General features: G+C 40.6%; 2 protein-coding genes across 4 annotated transcripts in view; one reads left to right on the forward strand and one right to left on the reverse strand.

Annotated features, from left to right (window-relative positions):
* The first annotated feature begins 681 nt into the window (after nucleotides 1-681).
* AKAP5 (A-kinase anchoring protein 5) lies at nucleotides 682-5,500 on the forward strand. The gene is made up of 2 exons (XM_053601107.1): nucleotides 682-808; nucleotides 3,866-5,500. Exon 2 carries the CDS (start codon nucleotides 4,128-4,130, stop codon nucleotides 5,397-5,399), a length of 1,272 nt encoding a protein of 423 aa, XP_053457082.1. The 5' UTR covers nucleotides 682-808; nucleotides 3,866-4,127; the 3' UTR covers nucleotides 5,400-5,500.
* Nucleotides 5,501-5,531: 31 nt separating this feature from the next.
* Nucleotides 5,532-23,361, reverse strand: part of ZBTB25 (zinc finger and BTB domain containing 25) — a 43,635-nt gene continuing 25,805 nt past the window's right edge. For 2 of the 3 annotated variants that reach the window (XM_053601106.1, XM_053601105.1), the window contains one exon: nucleotides 5,532-5,801. In XM_053601106.1, coding sequence (XP_053457081.1) covers nucleotides 5,757-5,801 — 45 coding nt within the window. In that variant the 3' untranslated portion in view covers nucleotides 5,532-5,756. Of the gene's footprint in view, nucleotides 5,802-18,839; nucleotides 23,126-23,361 lie in introns of those variants that run through there. The other variant, XM_053601104.1, reaches the window with a different exon arrangement.

Here is a 23,361-nt window from a genome sequence, read left to right on the forward strand (position 1 = left end):
GACTAGGTCAAGTATGTATCTTAAGTAGGGAAACTTGTAAATTACCCAACTTATTTGTGGAAATAGGTAATGTATAGAAGATGGATGGAGCTGGGTTCTTTGCCCTTCTCACCCCGCCCGCATGCATGTGGTTGCTTCTGCAGACTACGGAATTCTGCACGCATAACCTTCACTTGCCTCCTATTGGGAGACAAGGGTCTGAGAGCCTGTTTGACAATGAACCGTGATAACCTCCTTACACACAAACCCATTCTTGGGAAAGTTTGGTTTCTTTCTGTTTCCATCTATATATGTAATTTTCTCTCCAAATAAACGTGACCTCACCACTCTATGCACCGTTTTGAATCCTGCTTTTAAAATGTGGAATCTTCTTTATAAATATTGGGGGGAGGGATTTGTAATTGGAGTAATTTAAAACTGAGCTTCGTTATTTTGCGTCGTTGAAAATGCGGGGCTTGTTACCTTCGTCCTCTGGCTCTCGCTCTCGGTGGTCCCCGCCATCGTCCAAGAAGCAATCCCGCTGCCGGCTGAGCGCTCCCGGCGCAACGCCGATTCCGCTCCCGCGCGGCAGCGCACGCCCAGCCCAGGTGGGCCCGGGCCCGCCCCACCCCGTAGCCCCGCCCCGCGCTCGGCGCGCATTGGCGCTGCGGGCTGTCAGTCCCGGCGCTGCTGGGGAGGGGGCGCAGCCTGGCGGCGGCCCCTCACACAAAGCAATTCAGCCCGGGTACGACCGTGGCTTCCCGGATGCCTGAGCTTCCAGCCCCGCGAGCTCGTCCCAAGGTCGGGAGCAGGGACCCCAGCGCCCTTGGTAAGTGCAAGCAGGGCAAGAGGGCTGTGGGGGAAGAGGGTCCGGAGCGGGGTCTGGCCCGCTGACTGCCTGGGCAGCAGGGTGGGCAGGACGTGCCCGCTTGACAAGGGTCCCCGGAGATGGCCGCGGGTAAGAACCTCGGGGGTCGTTGGTCAGCAGGAAACTCCCGCCAAGGAGACTCTCAGCAGTCTGCCCACCTACCCCCTTCGCTTTACAGCTTGTCCTAGAAGCATGGGTCGTTCGTGGCTTCTTTCTCTCTTGACCAACCTTTTTGGGAAATGTGATTTTGGGTTCCTGGCCATTATAATTCTGCAGACAGCTTGAAGCTGGGTTATCTGTTCCACGCCCCCGGCATTTTCCTTTTTGAGTACTTTATCCTGCGCTCTGTCTCCTGCCGTCAGGGGCATCAAGCCAGAATAAGAAAGATTCCTTCCTCCAGGAAGAAGCTTCGTGGTCTGTCCATAGCTAGTGCTGGGAAGGATTCACTGCTTTCCTCAGGTAGTGATTTGCTCTTTGCTGCTGGAGAGAAAAAGAAAAGATGGTGTTTTCTGTAGCATTTGACTTGCAATTCTATCAGGAAATGACAACAGGGACTTTAAGATTTCCTGAGGTCATAAAGCCAACCTTGCAGGTTAAGGCCAAATCACTTGCAGTCTTACATTATGCGAAGTTTTAACGTCTGCAGGCTGCATTTTCCTCCCTCATTTCAGTTAAGTTTCTATTTGAGTATTTGTTTTATTTCTGCAATGTGATATACATTCAAGTGAGCTTCTCAAGCAATTGTCTTTGAGTAATCCAGGCTAATTTCCAATGATACACTCCAAAATATCCAATTTCAACATTTCTATTATATAGTAATACATCCTCTGCTTAATAAAAATGCTCAGGTGTTGAGAACCCACAAGGGTGGAAAGAGTTAAATAGTTTCAATCAGCTGAGGTTTTAGTGCTTATTGAAGCATTATGTGAGGAGAGACATTGTAAAATGTTAATATTCTAATTCCATCATTGTTCTTGAATGACTATCTTTCTGTTAGAGGCATAAAGCATGAAACATCGAATCCAAGAGAATATTTATGTAGATCATAAACTAATTTTCAGGGTTTGTAGAATTATGGGATACTCAAATGAAATCAGTGAAGGATTTACATAAAAACAGTATGAGGAATGAGCCCGTTTACTTATTTTAGGACTTTTGTTAGATAATTGACTCACATTTCCATTTGTTGGTGCTGTCATACCACTCTGTGGATTAATTTTTCAATACAACTTTATATTATATAACAGTTTGCCAATTGCATAGCTTGTCAATTTACATGTGGCTTTTAAATTAGTTCCAGAACAAAGAAAATATAAAGAATTTCAAAAGCTTAGTTTTATTTATTTATTTTTTTTGTAGAGACAGTCTCACTGTACCACCCTCAGTAGAGTGCCATGACGTCACAGGACTCACAGCAACCTCCAGCTCTTGGGCTTCCGCGATTCTCCTGCCTCAGCCTCCCGAGCAGCTGGGACTACAGGCGCTCGCCACAGCGCCCGGCTATTTTTTGGTTGCAGTTTGGCCGGGGTCGGGTTCAAACCTGCCACCTCCGGCATATGGGGCCAGCGCCCTACTTACTGAGCCACAGCCGCCACCCAAAAGCTTAGTTTTAAAAACAAGAACTCAGTCTAGTCTTTGATTTAATTAAGAGTTGATGGACTGCATTATGGTTGAATGACCTTTAAACAGTTTTTAAATTTTTTGATTAATTAATATATTGCAGATTAGTACCTCCAACTTATTTTCTGATAAAACACTTAAAGCCCAGTTTCAGAGCTTAGGCGATTTTAGAAACAGGCAGTCTTGTGTTTAATCTGAGTTCCCTACCTAGTAGCTTTGTAATCGCTACCAAATTGCTTCATTTGTAGATGATGATATCACCAGCTTTGTAATATCATGGTGAGGATTAGACAGGTATGTGAAAGTGCTTAGCACTTATCTAATACACAATGGTTGCTAAATAAACATCAGCTATTATTCTTACTGACCTCCAACTATGCATATTATGGTGGGAAAGTGTGATACAGCAGTTACAGAACTTAAGTGAAAATGTCAAAATTATACAGCTAAGAGTGTAGAATGACAGTAATGTTAAATTTTCCTAAGAATATGTATGAAAAGTAGCACCTCCTTGATGGAACATACATTTTTAGAACAGAAACCTTATGATATAATGGAAGTAACACCAGAGAATCAAAGTCTCTAGTTCTAACTCTGGCTATGACCTTAACTTGTTGTACAGCTTTCAGGAAGCTGACTGCCCCCTCTGGAGCTCAATTTTGTCATCTGGCTGGGCTTGCATAATCTCTAAAGTCCTTTTCAGCTTCAAGATTCTTTATTGCATGTCATAAAACTTACATTACCTGGGCGGCACCTGTGTCTCAGTGGGTAGGGCACCGGCCCCATATATCGAGGGTGGCAGGTTCAAACCTGGCCCCAGCCAAACTGCAACAAAAAAATAGCCGGGCGTTGTGGCAGGTGCCTGTGGTCCCAGCTACTCGGGAGGCTAAGGCAAGAGAATCGCCTAAGCCCAGGAGTTGGAGGTTGCTGTGAGCTGTGTGACAAGACAGCACTCTACCAAGGGCGATAAAGTGAGACTCTGTCTCTAAAAAAAACAAACAAAAAAAAAACTTACATTACCTTGCTTAATCTGTTGCCCTTTGTTGTTTTATTATTTGCTTTTGCAATTTGGACAGCAAAACTAAAGAATCAATAATATCAGACTTGCAAAGTAATCTGAAATGAAGTTTTAAAAAGAATAAAAACAAATGGATTCTTATTGGACTCTTTTTAATAGGGCAAAGTAAACCCTACTAAGTGTTATATGGAAAACGTAACTGGTGGAATCTTATACCTTCACCTGAAATAGTCTCCATAGAGCAGTGGTTCTCAACCTTCCTAATGACACAGCCCTTTAATACAGTTCCTGTGGATCACGACCCACAGGTTGAGAACATCTGCCATAGAAAATAGCAGGCTCGTGGTGAAATAAAATACTACTTTCTTTTCTTTCATCAGGTTGGACTTTAAATAAAGCAAAAATTTATCCAGTAAAGGGCTTTCATGAAGAAATTAAAGAGAGAAATGACAAGCCAATAAAGAAGCCAGGCATTTGTGTACCAGAGAAGCCACCTAAAACAACTATACAGAGTCAGACAAAAGGAATGAAGACGCCTGGAAGAAATTTTTACCTAGTGTGATATTTTGTCCACCTTTTCATTGTAAAGCCTGCTAAAAACAGAATATAGTTTTCTAGAGAATAAAAGTGTGCAGCATAAAAATGGAGACCACAGTTTCTGAAATCCAAGTAGAAAACAAGGATGAGAAAAGATCACCAGAAGCTAGTCCTCAGGATGAAATACTAGAGAAAAAAGCATCCATGCTTTGCTTCAAGAGAAGAAAGAAGGCAGCCAAAGTCCGGAAACCCACAGCTGACTCTGAAGCTGCTGAGGAGGCAAGGAAGTGTCCCACTGAAGCAGGAGCTTCTGATCAGCCACAGCCCCCGGTGAGGGCCTGGGCCTCAATCAAAAGTCTTGTAACACGCAGGAAAATGTCAGATTCTTTAAAGCAGCAAAAGCCATTTGAGACTGAAGTGCAACCCGAAATAAAGGCTGAGGATGCTGATCTTTCTAAGAAAAAGGCAAAATCCAGACTTAAGATTCCCTGTATAAAATTCTCAAGAGGGGCAAAAAGGAGTAATCACTCCAAAATTATAGAAGATTCAGGCTGTAGCATCAAAGTCCAGGGAGAGGCTAAAAATTTGGATATACAAACTCAAACCGAATCTATTGATCAGGCAATCAAGGCTCCCCCTGAAGGCATCTCACAGAAAAATGGTGCTGGGGTCTGTGAATCAAATGTGAGCAACAGCCTAACTTCTGGAGAAAAAGTGATTTCAGTAGAACTTGGATTAGATAATGGACATTCTACTGTTCAAACAGGAACTGTCATTGTCGAAAAAGAAATTGAAATAGTCAAGGAAAAAGAAGATGTTCAATCCCAGCAAGCAAGCCCACTTGAAATTTTAGAAACAGATCATCAGCAATCAATGGTTTCTGATGTTCCTCTGTCACCTGCAATCCCCTATCAACAGATTGTGGGAGAAGCCAGTAACAGTAGCCTAGAAAGTAAAACAAACCGGATAAACTCTGAAAGTACAGAGATTGTAGCTAAAGAGAATAAGCCAAAAGGTAGTGAATCAAGCCAGGAATCAGACTTTAAAGAAAATGGGGTCAGTGCAGAGAAACCCAAGTCAGAAGAAAGCAAAAAAATGGAGCCAATTGCTATTATTATTACAGACACTGAAATCAGTGAATTTGATGTTAAAAAATCTAAAAATGTCCCTAAGCAATTCTTAATTTCAATAGAAAATGAGCAAATAGGGGTTTTTGATAATGATGGTGGTTTTGAGGGTAGAGCTTCAGAACAGTATGAAACACTCTTAATAGAAACAGCTGCTTCTCTTGTCAAGAATGCTATTCAGTTGTCTATAGAACAGCTGGTTAATGAAATGGCCTCTGATGATAATAAAATAAACAATCTTCTACAGTGACTTAATCTCTAGATCATGAGAGAGAGAAAAAAAAAGGTTAATGATGAATTATTTTACACTTTTGTGGCATTTCTTGGTCAAATCAAAAATTTGTCGGATGGCGCCTGTGGCTCAAAGGGGTAGGGTGCCGGCCCCATATGCCGGAGGTGGTGGGTTCAAACCCAGACCCTGCCAAAAACTGCAAAAAAAAAAAAAAAAAAATTGTCATCTGTGGATCATTATTATTATTATTTTATTTATTTATTTATTTTTTTGAGACAGGGTCTCAATCTATAATCCGGGCTAGAGTACAGTGGCAGTCATAGCTCACTGCAACTTCAAACTTGTGAGCTCCAGGGATCCTCTCGCCTTAGTCTCCTAAGCAGCTGGGACTAGAGGTGTACAGCACCACGCCCTGCTAATCTGTGGAATTTAAAAGTACAATTACTAAAGAGTTAGTCAAGTTTATAAAACTCTCTAAGTCACTTCTGGATTAGAAGAAGTCAGCACCAACTGCAATGCAAAGTGACATACAGGAAGATGCTAAAACGGCATGTGCAAACTGGAGTGCTTTGGGGAAGGAAGATGTATTTATTGAGCGCTTATGGTATGCCATAAGCTCTTTAACATCCTATCATGTTACAAAGTATGGTTTCCTTGTGCTAATTCAGCCTTGTGTATAGGCTAACATCACATCCATTTTTTTACAACTTGTTTTTACAGTGCACTTGTATGTTTAAAATGGTGAATCAGGTAAGCTCTTGTGAATCTGTGATTTATAGTTATAAGCAGTAATCTTAACTCAAAAAAATATTGCATTTTTCCAATTTCAGCAGAGTGTTTAGAATATGCATACTGAAATTAAACATGAGTGGTTTTCTAGTTTTGCTTAAGTCCCTTACAAGAGCCATTCACAAGTTTCTTCCAACAGGCAAATAGTTACTAAGTGCAAAAGGACAGAAACCAGGAGCGTGTTTCCCTCTCCACCTTCCATTGGCTCCAGCAGACCTGTATATCCATTTCTGTATGGATTTATCTGCTGAAAAATTAAAAACAAAAAGTAACAGATAACAGAATTCATCTTCAGAATAACTTCTCTAAGAAACACACTTTTTTTTTTTTTTTTTTGAGATAGTTTCATTTTGTTGCCCTCGGTAGAGTGGTTGGCGTCACAGCTCACAGCAACCTCAAACTCCTGGGCTCAGGCAATTCTCTTGTCTCAGCCTCTCAAGTAGCTGGGACAACAGGTGCCCATCACAACACCCAGCTATTTTTACAGATGGGGTCTCCCTCTTGCTCAGGCTGGTCTCAAACCTGTGAGCTCACGTAATCCACCCACCGCGGCCTCCCAAAGTGCTAGGATTGCATGTGTGAGCCACCACACCCAGCCTAAGACAACCATATTATTTATAAACTTCTCAAAGAGGGAGAGTGGATTCAAAGCCAGCCTGGCAGAAAAGATCTTAAGAAATCATAATAATCTAGTGAAAATATTATTGATTCTTGGCCAAAAATGAGCCACGCATATGGTTGGATAGAAAGTGAAAAGTGACAGGCAGCACCTGTGGCTCAGTGAGTAGGGCGCTAGCCCCATATACCAAGGGTGGTGGGTTCAAACCCGGCCCTGGCCAAAACTGCAACAACAAAAAAAAAGTGAAAAGTTACTACTAAGTCGCAGTGTATTGTAAATGTCAGTATTCTTTTATCTCCATATGTTCAGAGAGACTGGTATAGCATTTTACATAGATATTGAAAATTAATGTTTTCATCACTATTGTCAATCCAACTAATACTTTACAAAAACGAAAAGGGCAGCTGGGTGTGATGGCTGGTGCCTGTAATCCCAGCTACTTGGAAGGCTGAGGCAGAAAGATCATTTGAGCCCCAAAATTTGAAGTTTCAGTGAGTGATGATGATGGCACTGCACTCTAGCCTGGATGACAAGAGACTCAAAACTTGGGGGGACTTATTTGCATTTTTATTCAGTTATTTAAAGCGGAGCATCTGATCTCAATAATTGCTGGTTTTTTCTTTCTTTCTTTTTTTTTTTTTTGCAGTTTTTGGCCGGGGCTGGGTTTGAACCCACCACCTCCGGCATATGGGGCTGGCGCCGTACTCTGTTGAGCCACAGGTGCTGCCCAATAATTGCCATATTTTTAAAAAAATTCTCTTTCAACCTTTTCATGTGTGAAATGGCCATAATAAAACACACTTACTATCTCACAGGTTTTAGGGCTCAATCTGGATAGTCTCACATTTGTCTGAACTAAGTGAAATAGTACTTGAAACAGATGAAGTAAATAAAAGTAGATGCAGTATGACGTGAGGTATTTTTGTTAAAGAGCTTTATCTTGAGGCTGGGCCAGGTGGCTCAATGCCTATAATCCTAAGCTGAGACCAGAGGATCCCTTGAGCTCAGGAGTTCAAAACCAGCCTAAGCAAGAGCAAGACCCTGTCTCTACTAAAACTAGAAAAATAGCCAGGCATTGTGATGGGTGCCTATCATCGCAGCTACTCAGGAGGGAGGAGGATCACTTGAACCCAGGAGTTTGAGCTTGCTATGAGCTAGCCTGAGGCCATGACACTCCAGCCTGGGCAACAGAGTGAGACTTTTTTTTGTAGACAAGAAGCTTCATCTTGGAAGAAAAATGTACATTCAATGACTTCAAATGATCTGGGTGAATTCTTACATTATTTATGGACTACATATAGAAAGCATGTGCTAATTTGTCCTATAAAATCATCTTTTTTCCCATAAATACATATTGAGAACTGACATAAGAAACTGACTTTAGAATTGAACCTAATAATTGATATTATTAGCAAGATTTTGGTTTAAGTGTAAAAGTATTGATATTTACTCCAGACATTCCCATCTTCATGCTTATAATCTTAAGGGGGAAAATCCTTCAATTTAGCAAGATGAAAAGTTGACTTTCGAAACAGATAACCCAAGAAATCAGTTTCTTTTAGTTGAATACTTTTGTTCAAACTTTTTTTAATTTTTATAAATTTTTAAAAATTTTTTTAGAGACAGAGTCTCACTTTGTCGCCCTCAGTAGAGTGCTGTGGCATCACAGCTCACAGCAACGTCCAGTTCTTGAGCTTAGCCAGTTCTCTTGCCTCAGCCTCCCAAGTAGCTGGGACTACAGGCGCCCACCACAATGCCTGGCTATTTTTTTTTTTTTTCCCCAGTTTTTGGCCAGGGCTGGGTTTGAACCCACCACCTCTAGCATATGCGGCCGGTACCCTAGCCCTTTGAGCCACAGACGCTGCCCACGCCCGGCTGGGCAGGGTTTGAACCCGCCACCCTTGGTAAATGGGGCCAGCGCCCTACTCGCTGAGCCATAGGTGCTGCCCAATTTTCATAGAATTTTTTAAAGACAGTGCCTCACTTGGTTGCCAGGCTGGAGTGCAATGGCATGAAGATACCTCACTGCAACCTCAAATTCCTGGGCTCAAGTGATCCTCCTGCCTCAGCTTCCTGAGTAGCTGGGCCACAGGCATGCACCACCTCCACCTGGCTTATTTTTAATTTCAAACTTTTTCCTTTTAAAAATACAGACATCCTCTCTGAAAATACTCTTTTTAATTCACTATATGTGGTGCTAATGGACTTGGATAGCTACCAGCAAATATTATAAGTGAACACTTTAAAAATCCCAACTAAGGGCCGGCGCTTGTGGCTCAAGCAGCTAAGGCGCCAGCCACATACACCTGAGCTGGCAGGTTCGAATCCAGTCTGGGCCTGCCAAACAACAATGATGGCTGCAAACAAAAAATAGCCGGGTTGTGGTGGACGCCTATAGTCCCAGCTACTTGGGAGGTGGAGGCAGGAGAATCACTTGAGCCCAGGAGTTGGAGGTTGCAGTGAGCTGCGATGCCATAGCACTCTACTCAGGGTGACAGCTTGAGGCTCTGTCTCAAAAAAAAAAAAGGAAAAAAAAAATCCCAACTAAGGTTGCTACATTTTACGGGATTTTGAAGAATCTTGTCTTCATTTACTGTAGGGGTGGCTCCAAGCCAGTGTACTTGCATCATTAGTTTTTAGTAATCTCTCGTGAACAAGCAAAAAGTACAGCACTTACCAGTTACTGAAAATATTTTGAAAAGTTTCTAGATTTTTACTTTTCTTTTTCACTGTGGTTTGATATATGTTTTTAGTTAGAATTATTATATTGATTGTTTTTATGGTAAGATGTATACTTGCATTTACTTTTAGGTGGTTTTGTTTTCCTCAATTGTTTTTATTTAGAATAGCTATTGAATTAAATAAGTAGAATTTCAGTTAGAAAGTGGAATCCAGAAATTAATTGGTCTCAATCTGATTATATCTGTTACACGGCCAAATTCTATTACAGTACATCGTAAGGTAATCCATATTTTTGTATCATTGTAGAAATAAGCAGGAATCAGATGACTTAGAAGTCATAAAATACTTTTAATAAAATAGTATTTAAGCAATTTGAACTTATATGCAAAACATTTAGTGAATATAAGTAGATTCTGATTCAAGTCACATCCATTTGACATTAAAAAGATCATTTTAAGGGCTTTAATACCATATTAATTTTCATTAAATTTGCCATGGTATAAAAATGCTGTTTTTAATGAGCATTTATCATTAGCTAGGACTCAGATTCTCCCTTTTAAGAGTCAAGTATTATTTACTTTGCTTCTTACAAACCCAGAGAATATGAAAATTCTTCTCTTATTTAATATAGCACAATTGACTTAACTTTTTTTTTTGACTTAACATTTTTTCAATGCACTTTATAGGATATAAAAATAGTACCTGGTAACATTTAAGTAAAGGTAGCAGAAAACAAAAGAACTTCCACCTCCTCCACCTCAAAGAATAATAAGCATGTGGCACAAAGGGAGTGCTTCAGAAAAGCTGTCTGCGTAATTTTCTTCCAAGGTAACGTACTTGACAGCATGAAGTTTGTGATGATCTTAACTGGTCTACTGTTTACTGCAGTCTTAGAAACCCTCTGATTTACTTCTAAGAGATTATTTTAACAGTATACGTGTAAGTAAGCTTGCTAAAGGTTTTTAAGGGACATAGATTATTAGAAGGCACCAGTCTAAACTGGCTTCTGTATGCAGTCCAGTGTAATTTCATGCATAAAGTTCTAGCTTCATGTTGCCTTATTTTTTATAGTTAAGAATTTTTTAGGAGTTTACAGCAAACTTTAAAAAATAATTTTTAGGCTTTAGAATCCCATTGTTTGAAAAGATCCTTTTAATGTTGACTTTATTGACATGTAAAGTCTACTCTCTGATTTCATCTAATATTCAATATATCAGGGTTTGACTTTTCTGCCTGCCGTTTCTGTATTTTATAAAATAGAGTTTAGAGTCCTTTAGGTTCAAATTCCTATGATATTCCTTCATTGTGTAACATGAAGTTTCTTATTACACAGAATTCAAAATTCCAACCCATGGTACGTTTTATGTTACAATTTTGAAAAGAATTTTTTCTAATGATCCTATTTTGTTACAAAAATTTATTAAAAGGAAGCTACATAAAATGTAAGTCTACTGATTTAATTTGACTCAACGTGTTAGGTATAATACATTCCAAACACTGATAACAGGGACAGGCTTCCTCCAAGAGCTCAACCTAGGCAGCAGTGACAACAGGAACTGGCAAAAAGCCACGGGTAATGCAGCAAAATGAGTGCCACACAGGGGAGTATAAAGCGAGAGCAATTTTGTCTGGTGTGGGAAAAATGATGATCTGAAAATAGCAGTTGTTTGAAAGCATTTAGTTTATATATAAACAGTATATTCATTATGATTTGTGACTAGGTACAGAAAAAAGCCTGCATAATGTTACATCTTTATAGTAGTTCTTTATAAAAGTGTTAAATGGATGAGCTATTACAAAAGTTTCATTTTGTTTTTCTTATTAAAATTAGTACTATATTACTGTGGATCAGATGCTAATATTAAATAATACTTCATATAAAAAGTTTAAAGCTGAATTAATTTTTGTATGATTATTAATACAGAATAAATATTATGTTGGCTCATGTTTGTCTACATCTTTTCAAAGAAACATGGGCAAATTATGTCCATTTCCTAAAACTATAAAATCACACTGATGGAACTACTGGATTAGTATTACCAAAAGTTCTACTCTGCAGATTGGGTACTGGACAGACTTTACACTGAAGGCCTAAAGGAGTCCTCCTTAGCAAGAGAAATACAAATTCATAGAGTGTTGAACTCTATGAACAACCAACGGCAGTTCTGAATTTGATGCCATCTATGAATCTGACAAATGCATACTGTTTTCATGTCTTGCTATACTCATTAGTTGTCTTTTTTGCATTATGTTAACATGAACTGTTAATATTTATGATTTTCTAAAAAAGCAATCTTGATGTGAAAATGCTTATTCAGATGGTACCTACTAAAGTTTCAAAACTTCTGTGTTTACAAAGGCACTGATTTAATTCTGCTAACACTAAAACTTTTTTCTTAAGTATCATCCATTGATAATTAGGTTCTACAAAAGACTTTATTTTCTAAGTATCAGGACCAATTTAAAAGTCGATAGTACCTTAAAAGTCCTAAAACTAAACCTGGTTCCAAAGCAAAATGTTTCCTTAATGTATAAACATTGTACATAGGGTATTTAATATCTCGTATTTTATAGAATTTTTAAGTTTACTAAATCACACCTTTCTAGTTAAAAAAAGAAAAAGAGGGCTCAGCACCCATAGCTCAGTGAGTATGGCACCACCCACATACACCGAGGTTGGTGGGTTTGAGCCCAGCCTGGGCCAGCTAAACAACAATGACAACTGCTACCAAAAAATAGCCCGGCATTGTGGTGGGCACCTGTAGTCCCAGCTACTCGGGAGGCTGAGGTGAGAGAATCACTTAAGCCCAAGAATTTGAGGTTGCTGTGAGCTGTGACAGCACAGCACTCTACTGAGGGTGACATAGTGAGACTGTCTCTCACACACACACAAGAAGAGGGCAGTGCCTGTAGCTCAGAGGAGTAGGGCGCCGGCCCCACATGCTGTAGGTGGCGGCTTCCAACCCTGCCCCAGCCAAGAACTGCAAAAAAAAAGAAAAAAAAGATACACTATCTTTTGCAAAACTATTCCCACAGGCAATTCTGCCAATCTTTTTTTTTTTTTTTAAGAGACAGAGTCACACTTTATTGCCAATGGTAGAGTGCTGTGGTGTCACAGTTCACAACTACTCCTGGGCTTAGGCAATTCACTTGCCTCAGCCTCCGGAGTAGTTGGGATTACAGGCACCTGCCACAACACCCAGCTATTTTTTTGTTGCAATTTGGCCAGGGCCGGGTTTGAACCCACCACCCTCAATATATGGGGCCAGCGCCCTACTCACTGAGCTGCAGGCTCCTCCTGCCAATCCTTTTTTTTTTTTTTTGGCCGGGGCTGGGTTTGAACCCACCACCTCTGGCATATGGGACCAGCGCCCTACCCGCTGAGCCACAGGCGCCGCCCAGAGTTTTTATTTTTTTTTTTTTGTGGTTTTTGGCCGGGGCTGGGTTTGAACCCGCCACTTCCGGCATATGGGACCGGCGCCCTACTCCTTGAGCCACAGGCGCCACCCAGTGCCGATCCTTTTTTAAATCTGCTTTTAATGCGGAAGTCTGGAGTCCTCAACATCTTAGTGACTACTTTTCCTCTTTTTTTTTTAAGAGACAGAGTCTCACTTTGTTGCCCTCAGTAGAGTGTGCAACCTCCAGCTCTTGGCCTTAGGCAATTCTCTTCCCTCAGCCTCCCGAATAGCTGGGACTACAGGTGCCGGCCATAATGCCCGGCTATTTTTTTGTTGTAGGTTGTCTGGGGCCAGGTTCGAACCCACCACTGTCAGTATATGGGGCCAGCGCCCTACTCATTGAGCCACATGCACCGCCCACCTCCTTTTTTCCCCCTTTCTTTCTTGAAGGCTTTTGCTTACAGAGGATCAAGTGCTGAATTTAGGAACAAGTGTATGCATACGTGTATTGTATAAATTATATAAATTACAAGGTAGAGGATCTACATGGAATGGCTATTTGCAGAATAATAACTTTAGTCAGAATTTCCCTTCAGTTTAAAAAAATCTTCCAAAATTGGAGTATTTCCATCCTCCTGACAAAATGACTTGTTAGAACTGCCCTTGTACTTGGTAAGGCTAAGATGGATAAAATACCAAAGCAATTTAGCACTGCTCCATTCAGGTGAAAAAAGCCTGACTTTCTGTTCTTTTACCCAAATGTGACACAGATAACCTTATTAGCAATCTCCCTAATTTCAGAGTGAATTTGCTTAGAATTTTCTTTTTAAATTTCTGGGTTTCCTCCAAACCCCCAACACGTGGCTGATGTATTTTTCCTGGAGGATTGATAGTGAATAATGACAATAACTAGAGTTCATTAGCTCTAAGTTTTTCCCATATGTATGAATGGTATAACTCTCTTTTCCAGAGGTATAATTATATACAGGAAAATCCACCCTTTTTACTGCACAGTTCTACAAGTTCAGACCAACATGGAATATTGTGTCATCCAGATGGAATTTTAAATCTTATTTCTATACCACCAGTGTTTTTTTGGTTAATACAATTTCCTGACTGTAGCAGTGAAAACTGTTCCTTGCTGCAGAAATCTGAAATAAAAGCTTTAATCCAGTGTTTAAACTAGGATAAGGAAGGTAAGGCAGGGCTCACTCACGGTTGCGCCAACCACAATGCCCAGCTCCAGGAGCAGCATTCATTTGATAAGTGGTGCCCCCTTGTGTTATATTGTGCAAAAACTGCATGGCCCTGGTGGTGGTTCTGAGACTGTGGTGATGTTAATAGGGTTCAAAATCAAAAAGGAGACTTCCCTTTATGTGCCTTTCCTCCCACACTTCAAAACACTGTGACGGAGGAGCCACTGAGCTCGTAGCACCAGACTTTGCACATGTGTGAAAAAAGAACAATGTTGGGAAATGTTGGTCTAGTAAGAAAATTTTTGATATTCACACCCCTGGGATCTTTAGTGTGCATTTTAGAACCTTTTCCCTTGTTTTTGCAAATGTTATATCTTCACCTTCAAAAAGTAACAGGTGTGCCTTTATTTTAGATTTTCCTCCCTATAGCATTTAGTATAAATGCCAGTTCTAAAAAAATTTGTTTTAATTACCTGAACTTGGTTTGCACTAAATATCATATGGCTTCCAATACTGAAAAATGTGGCAGACTTAAATTCACAAGATCTCATTCCTCAAAGGCCTGTGTGATCCACAGAAATCTTAACACAGAACTTCCTGAAACTCAGTAATAACGGAGCAGATGGGGTGACTACTACAGCTGGTGAGGGCCATCTTCTCAGTCCTCCTCCCTGCACAAGCCTCTCCCCATTTCCAGGATAGCAGGGACCAATCAGTATAAAGAATCTCTCTCTGAGCACCACCATTCCTTCAGACTTCTGACATAAAAGGATATCATGATGTTCTAATAGCTTAAATGACGCTTTATTTCCATTGTTTTGATACACTATCTCCCAAGTTGTTACAATGAAAAAAAAGTCCCAACGTTGTATAAACCCTAGAATTTATCTGCCAGAAAGTGGGCTCCTTTTCCAAAGCAGCTCATCAGCTGCTGTAAAATAAACTTTGGGAAGGAGTTGGTGATTGGGTTCACAGTTCTATAATAATACTGCAAGCTGAAATGATGGGAGGCGGAGAGAGATGACTATATTCACTCAATATTGGAAGGCAGGAAGAATTGAAGGGTAAGAGAACTATTAAACAGGGCGGCGAATGTGGCTCAAAGGATAGGGCGCCGGCCCCATATACTGGAGGTGGCGGGTTCAAACCCAGCCCCAGCCCCAGCCAAAAGCTGCAAAAAAAGAGAGAGAACTATTAAACAGAGAGGGTCTTAGCTCACTCAGAATGGAAGTGATTGCAAAGTGAGGGAAGAAAGAAAATCACTATAGAAAGTCTGCTGTTACAACATAGTTAAAGTAAATTTCAGTAAATAATATACCAGTCTACCTCACAGATTGTGGAAAAGAAGAGGCAAGAAACAAGCAAGGACAAATTTACTCAGTGCCCTTCGATTGATCTCTTGACCAGGCAGAATACGAAATGCCTGATTAGAAAAGCCAACATAAGGGGACTCAAATTTCAAGGGCTAGGCCAGGAACAGTGGCTCATGCCTGTAATCTGAGCACTCTGGGAGGCAGAGGCAGGTGAATCGCTTGAGGTGGAGTTCAAGACTAGCTTGAATAAGAGCGATACACTATCTCTACTAAAAATAAATTAGCTGGGCATCATGGTGTGAACCTATAGTCTCAGTTGCTAGGGAGGCTGAGGCAAGAGGATTGCTTGAGCTCAAGAATTTGAGGTTGCTGTGCACTATGATGATGCCATAGCACTCCCAGGGTGACAGAGACACTCCCCCCAAAAAAGTACAAAAAACCAAGGCCTTATTAACAACTTGAAGGAAATGCTCAAAATAGGGCTGAGCACTATGGCTCACGCCTGTAATCCTAACACTTTGGGAGGCTAGGTGGTAGAATTGCCCGAGGTCAGGTGTTTGAGACCAGTCTGAGCAATATAGTGAGACCCCATTCCTACAAAAACCAAAAATTAGCTGAGTAGGTGCCTGTTCTCCCAGTTCCTGGGGAGGCTGAGATATGAGAATCTATTTGAGGTTGCTGTGAACTATGATGATGTCACTGCATTCTAGTCCAGGTGACGCAACCAGACCCTATCTCAAAACCCCACCAGGGCTCGGCCCCATAGCACAGCAGTTACAGCGCCAACCACATACACCAAGGGTGGTGGGTTCAAATCCGACCTGGGCCAGCTAAACAACGACAACTGCAACCAAAAAATAGCCAGGCGTTGTGGGGGGCGCCTGTAGTCCCAGATACTTGGGAGGCTGAGGCAAGAGAATCGCTTAAGCCCAAGAGTTGGAGGTTGCTGTGAGCTGTGATGCCACAGCACTCTACCCAGGGTGACATAGTGAGACTCTGTCTCATTAAAACAAACAAACTCAATATACAAGGTCTGATAATTGTGAACTTGCCTCTGTGCACTTACGTCAGCAACACTGTACAAACAACTTCATAATCTGATGTGTGTCTCACAGCTGTGTTCCTGTTGATGTGTGGCAGTGTCTGGCTGAGTGGCTTTCATTCTTTCATGTTTTGGTGTGTTGTGAGAATGTCAGGGCTTGAATGAGAGTAAGGACAATGCACTAGCTCACATGGCACTGTGTGCAAGGCAGCTTTCAACCAGTAAACAAGTAGCTGCATTGAAACAACATTTCTACTTACCTGATCTGGTCCCCAGTGACTTTTTCATTATCCAAAGATAAAGGAAATATTGAAAGGAAAACATTTTGAAGATATTCAGGACATCAAGTGTAATATGGCTACAGCTTGATGGCTATCCCAGAAAAAGAGTTCCAAAATTGCTTTGAAGGGTAGATGGTATCAGTGCATCGCTTCCCAAGGGGAGTACGTCAAAGATGACCATAGTCATGTTCCGTAATGTACTTTTCTAGGATAAGTTCTTGAACTTAACTGTCGTAACAGTTAACCTCACAACAATCACTATAAATGTGTCATTTAAAAAAGTTATCTGCTGGCTCGGCGCCTGTAGCTCAAGCGACTAGGGTGCCAGCCACATACACTGGAGCTGGCAGGTTCGAATCCAGCCCAGGCCTGCCAAACAATGACGACTAAAACCAAAAAATAGCCAGGAGTTGTGGTGGGTACCTGTAGTCCCAGCTACTTGGAAGGCTGAGGCAAGAGAATCGCTTAAGCCCAAGAGTTTGCTGTGAGCTGTGATGCCACGGCACTCTACCCAGGGCAACAGTTTGAGAGTTTGAGACTCTGTCTCAAAAAAAAAAAAAAAAGTTATCTGCTAATATATTTACACGTAAATTGGAGGCATCTTAATCAAAAAGGGGTATCAATATATTGCAGTACCTTATTAAAGAAAATTCCCATTAGCCTTAGTTCTATAAATTATGATCCCAAAGTACCTAAGCACTAAATAGTAAATTAAGTAATGCTAAATTTAATGTACAATACATTTTAAAAAGATATGTTAGGAGTTTAAGTTAAGTCATAAGGTCTTAAAACCAGACTCAGTTGAGGACAGGAGTTTAACACCAGCCTAAACAAGACCAAAAATATATAATCATCTCTACAAAAATATAAAAATCAGCTGGACGTGGTGGTGTGTGCCTATTGTCCCTGCTACTCTGGAGGCTGAGGCAGGAGGGTCATTTGAGCCCAAAAGTTTGAGGTTGCTGGGAGCTGTGATGATGACACTGTGCCAGAGTGACAGAGAATGAGACTGTCTCAAAAGTACATTGGTGCCACCTTTTGGCCAGATTAAAAATTTACGCAGGCCTGGCACCTTTAGACTGCAATAGAAACATCAGCTCCTCTTGAGTCTCAAGCCTGCCAACTTTTGGAATGGAACTTATACCATCAGCTCTCCTGGTTCTCAGGCCTTTGGACTCAGACTGGAACAGTATCATTGGCTCTGTGGCTCTCCAGATTGCCAACTGTAGATTTTGGGACTTCTCAGCCTATGTAATTGCATGAGTTAATTCCTTATGATAATTATTCCCTCCTACCCCCAGTTCTACATGTTGATTCCTTTTCTTTTCTTTCTTTTTTTTTTTTGAGACAGAGTCTCACTTTGTTGCCCTTGGTAGAGTGCTGTAGCATCATAGCTCACAGCAACTCAAACTCTTGGACTTAAGCAATTCTCTTGCCTCAGCCTCCCAAGTAGCTGGGACTACAGGCACCCACCACAATGCCCAGCTATTTTTTAGAGACAAGGTCTCGCTCCTGCTCAGGCTGGTCTTGAACCCTTGAGCTCAGGCAATCCACCCGCCTCGGCCTCCCAGAGTGCTAGGATTATAGGCATGAGTGACAGAGCCCAGCAAGCTGAATTTCTCTAGAGAATCCTGACTAATACATCTCTGGTTGTAACTACTGTTGTGAATCACATTCCTGGGACTAGGAGGAGATCCAACAACACATACATAGAGAACAAGCAAAAAACAAGATGCTCCTAGGAAATGACAAGATAATACTTTTGTTTCCAGAGATGATAGTTGGAAAGTAGTTGATTAGGACGCTGAGTTTTTCTTTCTTATTTTCCTTTTCTTCCTTTCATTCTTTCTCTCCCCTTCTTCCTCCCCCTTTCCCCTCTTCCCTTTCTTCTTCTCTTTTTCCTTCCTTCCTCACTCCTTCTCTCCCTCCTTTCTTAGGCTTAAGACTTTGTAAGTCCATAGCAGTAGATATGGAAGGACACCAGTTTTCTATGGTTGGTAGGAACTGGGCCCACTGATGCATTTTTGCATTACACCTCCAAAATACTGCCTAGCACAGACTACTTACCTCAACACTAGGAAACCAGAATTTAGCAGACCCTGCTGTAAAATAAAAGCACATCCTTTAAGCTGAGCTAATAAAAGGTTTTTTGATTAAGTCACATTAATTTATTTGTCTTGATAAAATACATGAAATCCATTGTTTCCATTTTAACTTGAGGATACAAAACTTTCTAAAAAAATGTTTCTGAAGCAAATTCACAGTACATTAGGGGGAAGAGTTTAACAATACAATGTATTATTGATTTTAGTCTCCTGGATTTGCTATGTGTTACAAGTATCTTGAAAATTTTTTCAGTGGGCCTTTTTTATTGTTTAAGTTTTTGTAACCCAAGTTTCCCTTTAAAGTATTTTAAGTTTACATGTGATATATTCTGACCAAAGACTATTTGGCATAAAACAGAGCATTGGAGTAAATTTACTAAGTTATTAAGTATAGCACAGATACACACTGAAGTACCATAGGTTCTTCCAGATCTTGAAGACAAAAACCAAAGTTTATGATTCCTAGTGTTTAAGACATCTAGGCTTGGGATTGTGTAACCTCACTAGTTTTCAAAAAGTCTGCACATACAAACCTAGAAGTATAGCAGAAAGTAATCATTTACAGATTTCACTCTTAAGAACCTAAAAATTAGGTTCAGATCAACATTTAAGTTCAAAATATACAAAGACACAAGCTACATTATGAAAACGCTTTATACAAGGCTTATTATTATATCAATTACTATAAAAAATCGATAATTATCATCAGGGATCCAAGTTACATTTGCTAGTACAAGTAAATTTTAAAGGATTTACACATTTTCCATACTGTCATCTTTTTCTGTGATGATATGTATTTTCTTCAATTTTTAGTGAAGACTTTTCCCATACTGTTTTATTTTTTTAGAGACAGGCTCTTGGTCTACTGTCCAGGCTGGAGTGCAGTGGCACAATCATATCTCACAATAACCTCGAACTCTTGTCCTGAAGCAATCCTCCCCCCTTAGACTCCCAAACAAGGAAGACTACAGGCATGAGCCACCACACACAGCTAATCCAATACTATGAAAGGAATATTAATAAATTGCTGTGTTATCCTCATTCCATTTCCTATGCCAGATTTAAATCATCTACATCGAATAAATGAAAATGGTAATTGTTTTTGTTCCTTTTCCTATGTGTAAATAATATGTTTGGGGGAACTTTCAATAAAGCTGAAATTGGCAAAGTTTTATTCCCCCAAATGCCAAAGAACTAATATCCTCCTTCCTGAAGTCTAAAGAGAAAGAATGATGATTAAACTATGTTAGACCAGGACTTCCAGCAACACTGCTATTCTAGAGTATTTGTAAAAAAATAACAAGTTTTGCCAATTAAATATTGAATATAAAATAGCAAATGACCGCTTCTAAGATGTTCTAAGATTTATAGGTTTAAAGAATGAAGTTAATAGGTTTAGCTATTAACTAAAAAAACATAGTTTATATGTTTGGTTTTTATCAACAATACTGAGAGAACTTAACACTTTAATACAAGTCCTCACAATACCCCTGTGAGGTGGGTATTGCCTACAGCCACTTTACAGACAGGAAATCAGAAAGTCAGAGAAAGAAGTAACAATCTCAAGAGTTATAATCAAGAAATTTTGGTTTTCTTATAAGGCAGACTAAATTTACGAGAAACTGAATTACGATGATATGCTAAATAAGGACAAATACTGAAACAGTCTCTATTTTTCTCCAGAATACAACTCAATGTGGGATCTATTAAGAAGGGAACATTTTAAGCTGATCCAAGGGGAAAATGTCTATTTAGTATTTGCCTCATACACTGATGAAAATGCACACGATGTTTCCATTTTTTAAGTTTGGCAATCATTATGCAAACTGCACTATATTATTAGAAGACTGGCTAAAAGTACAGCTCCATTTTGCAGATGATGTAGTCAAAACTACAGGTTTTAGCTGGGAAAACCTTTAAAATACAAAGTAAGGAATCATGCCTTTAAAGAAATAACACTCAGGGCACAGTGTTAGGCATATGACAGCTACTTTAAAAAATGCCTGCACACAGCCAGGCATGATAGTGATCCTTGCAGCCCCACCTCTTCAGGAGGCTGAGGCAGGAGGACAGTTAGAGCTCAGGAGTTTGAGGTTGCTGTGAGCTATGAAGAGTCATTGCACTCCAGCCTAGACAAGAGAGGGAGATCTTATCTCAAAAACAAAACAAAAAAAACAACCCCCCCAAACAAAAACCAACTGAGGTCAGTCCCACAACATTCATCGGCTCTTTGGAATTCAGCCCTTTGGGTTTTTTCCTATAAAATAAAGTTAACGTTTTCCTACTTTTCTTTTGTATCCCCCCTCCCTGACATTTTTCCACTTCCTGAAACAGAATGTTATGAGGACTAAGGTAAGAGCATTTACTTTGAATTTCTAATATTAAAAAGAACTATATAAATAAAACTAGAAATACAGTTAACTACTATGTAGTATTTCCTTAACACTCAAGAAATGTAGATCTATTTCTGCTTTTCATCAGTGTTGTAGATCACGGCCAATCAGCTTCAGGCAAGCAAATTTATCCTTTCTGTAGTGTAGACTCTGCCCTAAAGTGCTGTTTTATCCCCACCACCCACATGAGCCTCTACCTCATCCTTTAGCTACACAGGACTTCCTATGTCAAGGACTACTGCCCAGGCAAATAGGGAATAATATAGAGGAGAAAAATGACTAGAAATATATATATATATATATTTTTTTTTTTTGGAGACAGAATCTCTCTAGCACCCAGAGTAGAGTGCTGTAGCTTCATAACCTCAAGCTCTTGGGCTCAAGTTTTTGCCTCAGTTTTTCTATTTTTTATAGAAATTGAGGTTTCTCTCTTGCTTAGGCTGGTCTTGAACTCCTGAGCTCAAGCAATCCACCCACCTCGGCCTCCCAGAGTGCTAGGATAATAAGATGTGAGCCACCGCTCCTAGCCTTAGAAATATTTTAATAAGAATAAAATTTGAGGGCGGTGCCTGTGGCTCAGTGAGTAGGGCGCCGGCCCCATATGCCGAGGGTGGCGGGTTCAAACCCAGCCCCGGCCAAACTGCAACAAAAAAATAGCCGGGCGTTGTGGTGGGCGCCTGTAGTCCCAGCTGCTCGGGAGGCTGAGGCAAGAGAATCACGTAAGCCCAAGAGTTAGAGGTTGCTGTGAGCCGTGTGACGCCACGGCACTCTATCCGAGGGCGGTACAGTGAGACTCTGTCTCTACAAAAAAAAAAAAAAAAAAAGAATAAAATTTGAGGCTCAGCACCTGTAGCTCAAGCTGCTAAGGCACCAGCCACATACACCAGACCTGGCAGGTTTGAATCCAGCCTGGGCCTGCCAAACAACAATGACAACTGCAACAAAAAACAGCCAGGTGTTGTGGCGGGTGCTTGTGGTCCCAGCTACTTGGGAGGCTGAGGCAAGAGAATCAATTAAGCCCAGGAGCTGGAGGTTACTGTGAGCTGTGATGCCACAGCACTCTACCCAGGGTGATGGAGTGAAACTTTATCTCAAAAAAAAAAACAAAACAGAATTTGAAATTTAGACATTTCAGAAACAATTTATATCTGTCCTTTGTAGCAAACTTTGACCAGCTATTTGCTAGCTACACAGAGCAGGAGAATCTATCATTTATTCCATAAGCTTTCATTTTTCTTAAATTTTAGCTTTTTCAGTGTCACCATTATAAAACAAAGGTTAAATTTACAGAAAGAAAGCTAACATCATGGAGTATAAACATAGTTAAAGAACAGTGAATGCATCTACTTTGCTGGTTTTATAGAACAGAAAAAAGTGAAAACTGTGCAACTGAAAATTACTTTTTCTGTCTTTTTTAAAGAAATAAGAGTCTTACTATGTTGCCCAGACTGGCCTCAAATTCCTTGGTTTGAACTGTCTTCCTGCATCAGCCTCCCAAGTAGCTAGGACTACAGGCATATGCCACCACACCTGGCTTAAAAATTACTTTTACAAGTGATTTTTTCTTAGAAAATTAATGCCAACCCAGGAAGCTTAGAAACTCCTCTGGCACTGAGGGTAGAAAGATGATTTGTTTTCCTGTTTAAACTCATGTAAACTTTTCATCATAAAAATCTCAAATCACTCTTGGGCAGTGCCTGTGGCTCAGTGGATAGGGCACCGGCCCCATATACCGAGGGTGGCAGGTTCAAACCTGGCCCCGACCAAACTGCAACAAAAAAATAGCCAGCCATTGTGGTGAGCTCCTATAGTCCCAGCTATTTGGGAGGCTGAGGCAAGAGAATCACCTAAGCCCAAAAGCTGGAGGTTGCTGTGAACTGTGACGCCACGGCAGTCTACTGAGGGTGACAAAGTGAGACTCTGTGTCTAAAAAAAAAAAGAAAAAAATCTCAAATCATTCTTTTTTTTTTTTTTTTGTAGAGACAGAGTCTCACTTTATCGCCCTGGGTAGAGGGCCGTGGCATCACACAGCTCACAGCAACCTCCAACTCCTGGGCTTAAGCAATTTACTTGCCTCAGCCTCCCGAGTAGCTGGGACTACAGGTCAAATCATTCTTAAGGTCTCTAAGAAAACACTCTGGACTGAGGCATCAACAGGACAT

This window comes from Nycticebus coucang, chromosome 9 (genome assembly GCF_027406575.1).
Source record: "Nycticebus coucang isolate mNycCou1 chromosome 9, mNycCou1.pri, whole genome shotgun sequence".
Taxonomy (NCBI): domain Eukaryota; kingdom Metazoa; phylum Chordata; class Mammalia; order Primates; family Lorisidae; genus Nycticebus; species Nycticebus coucang.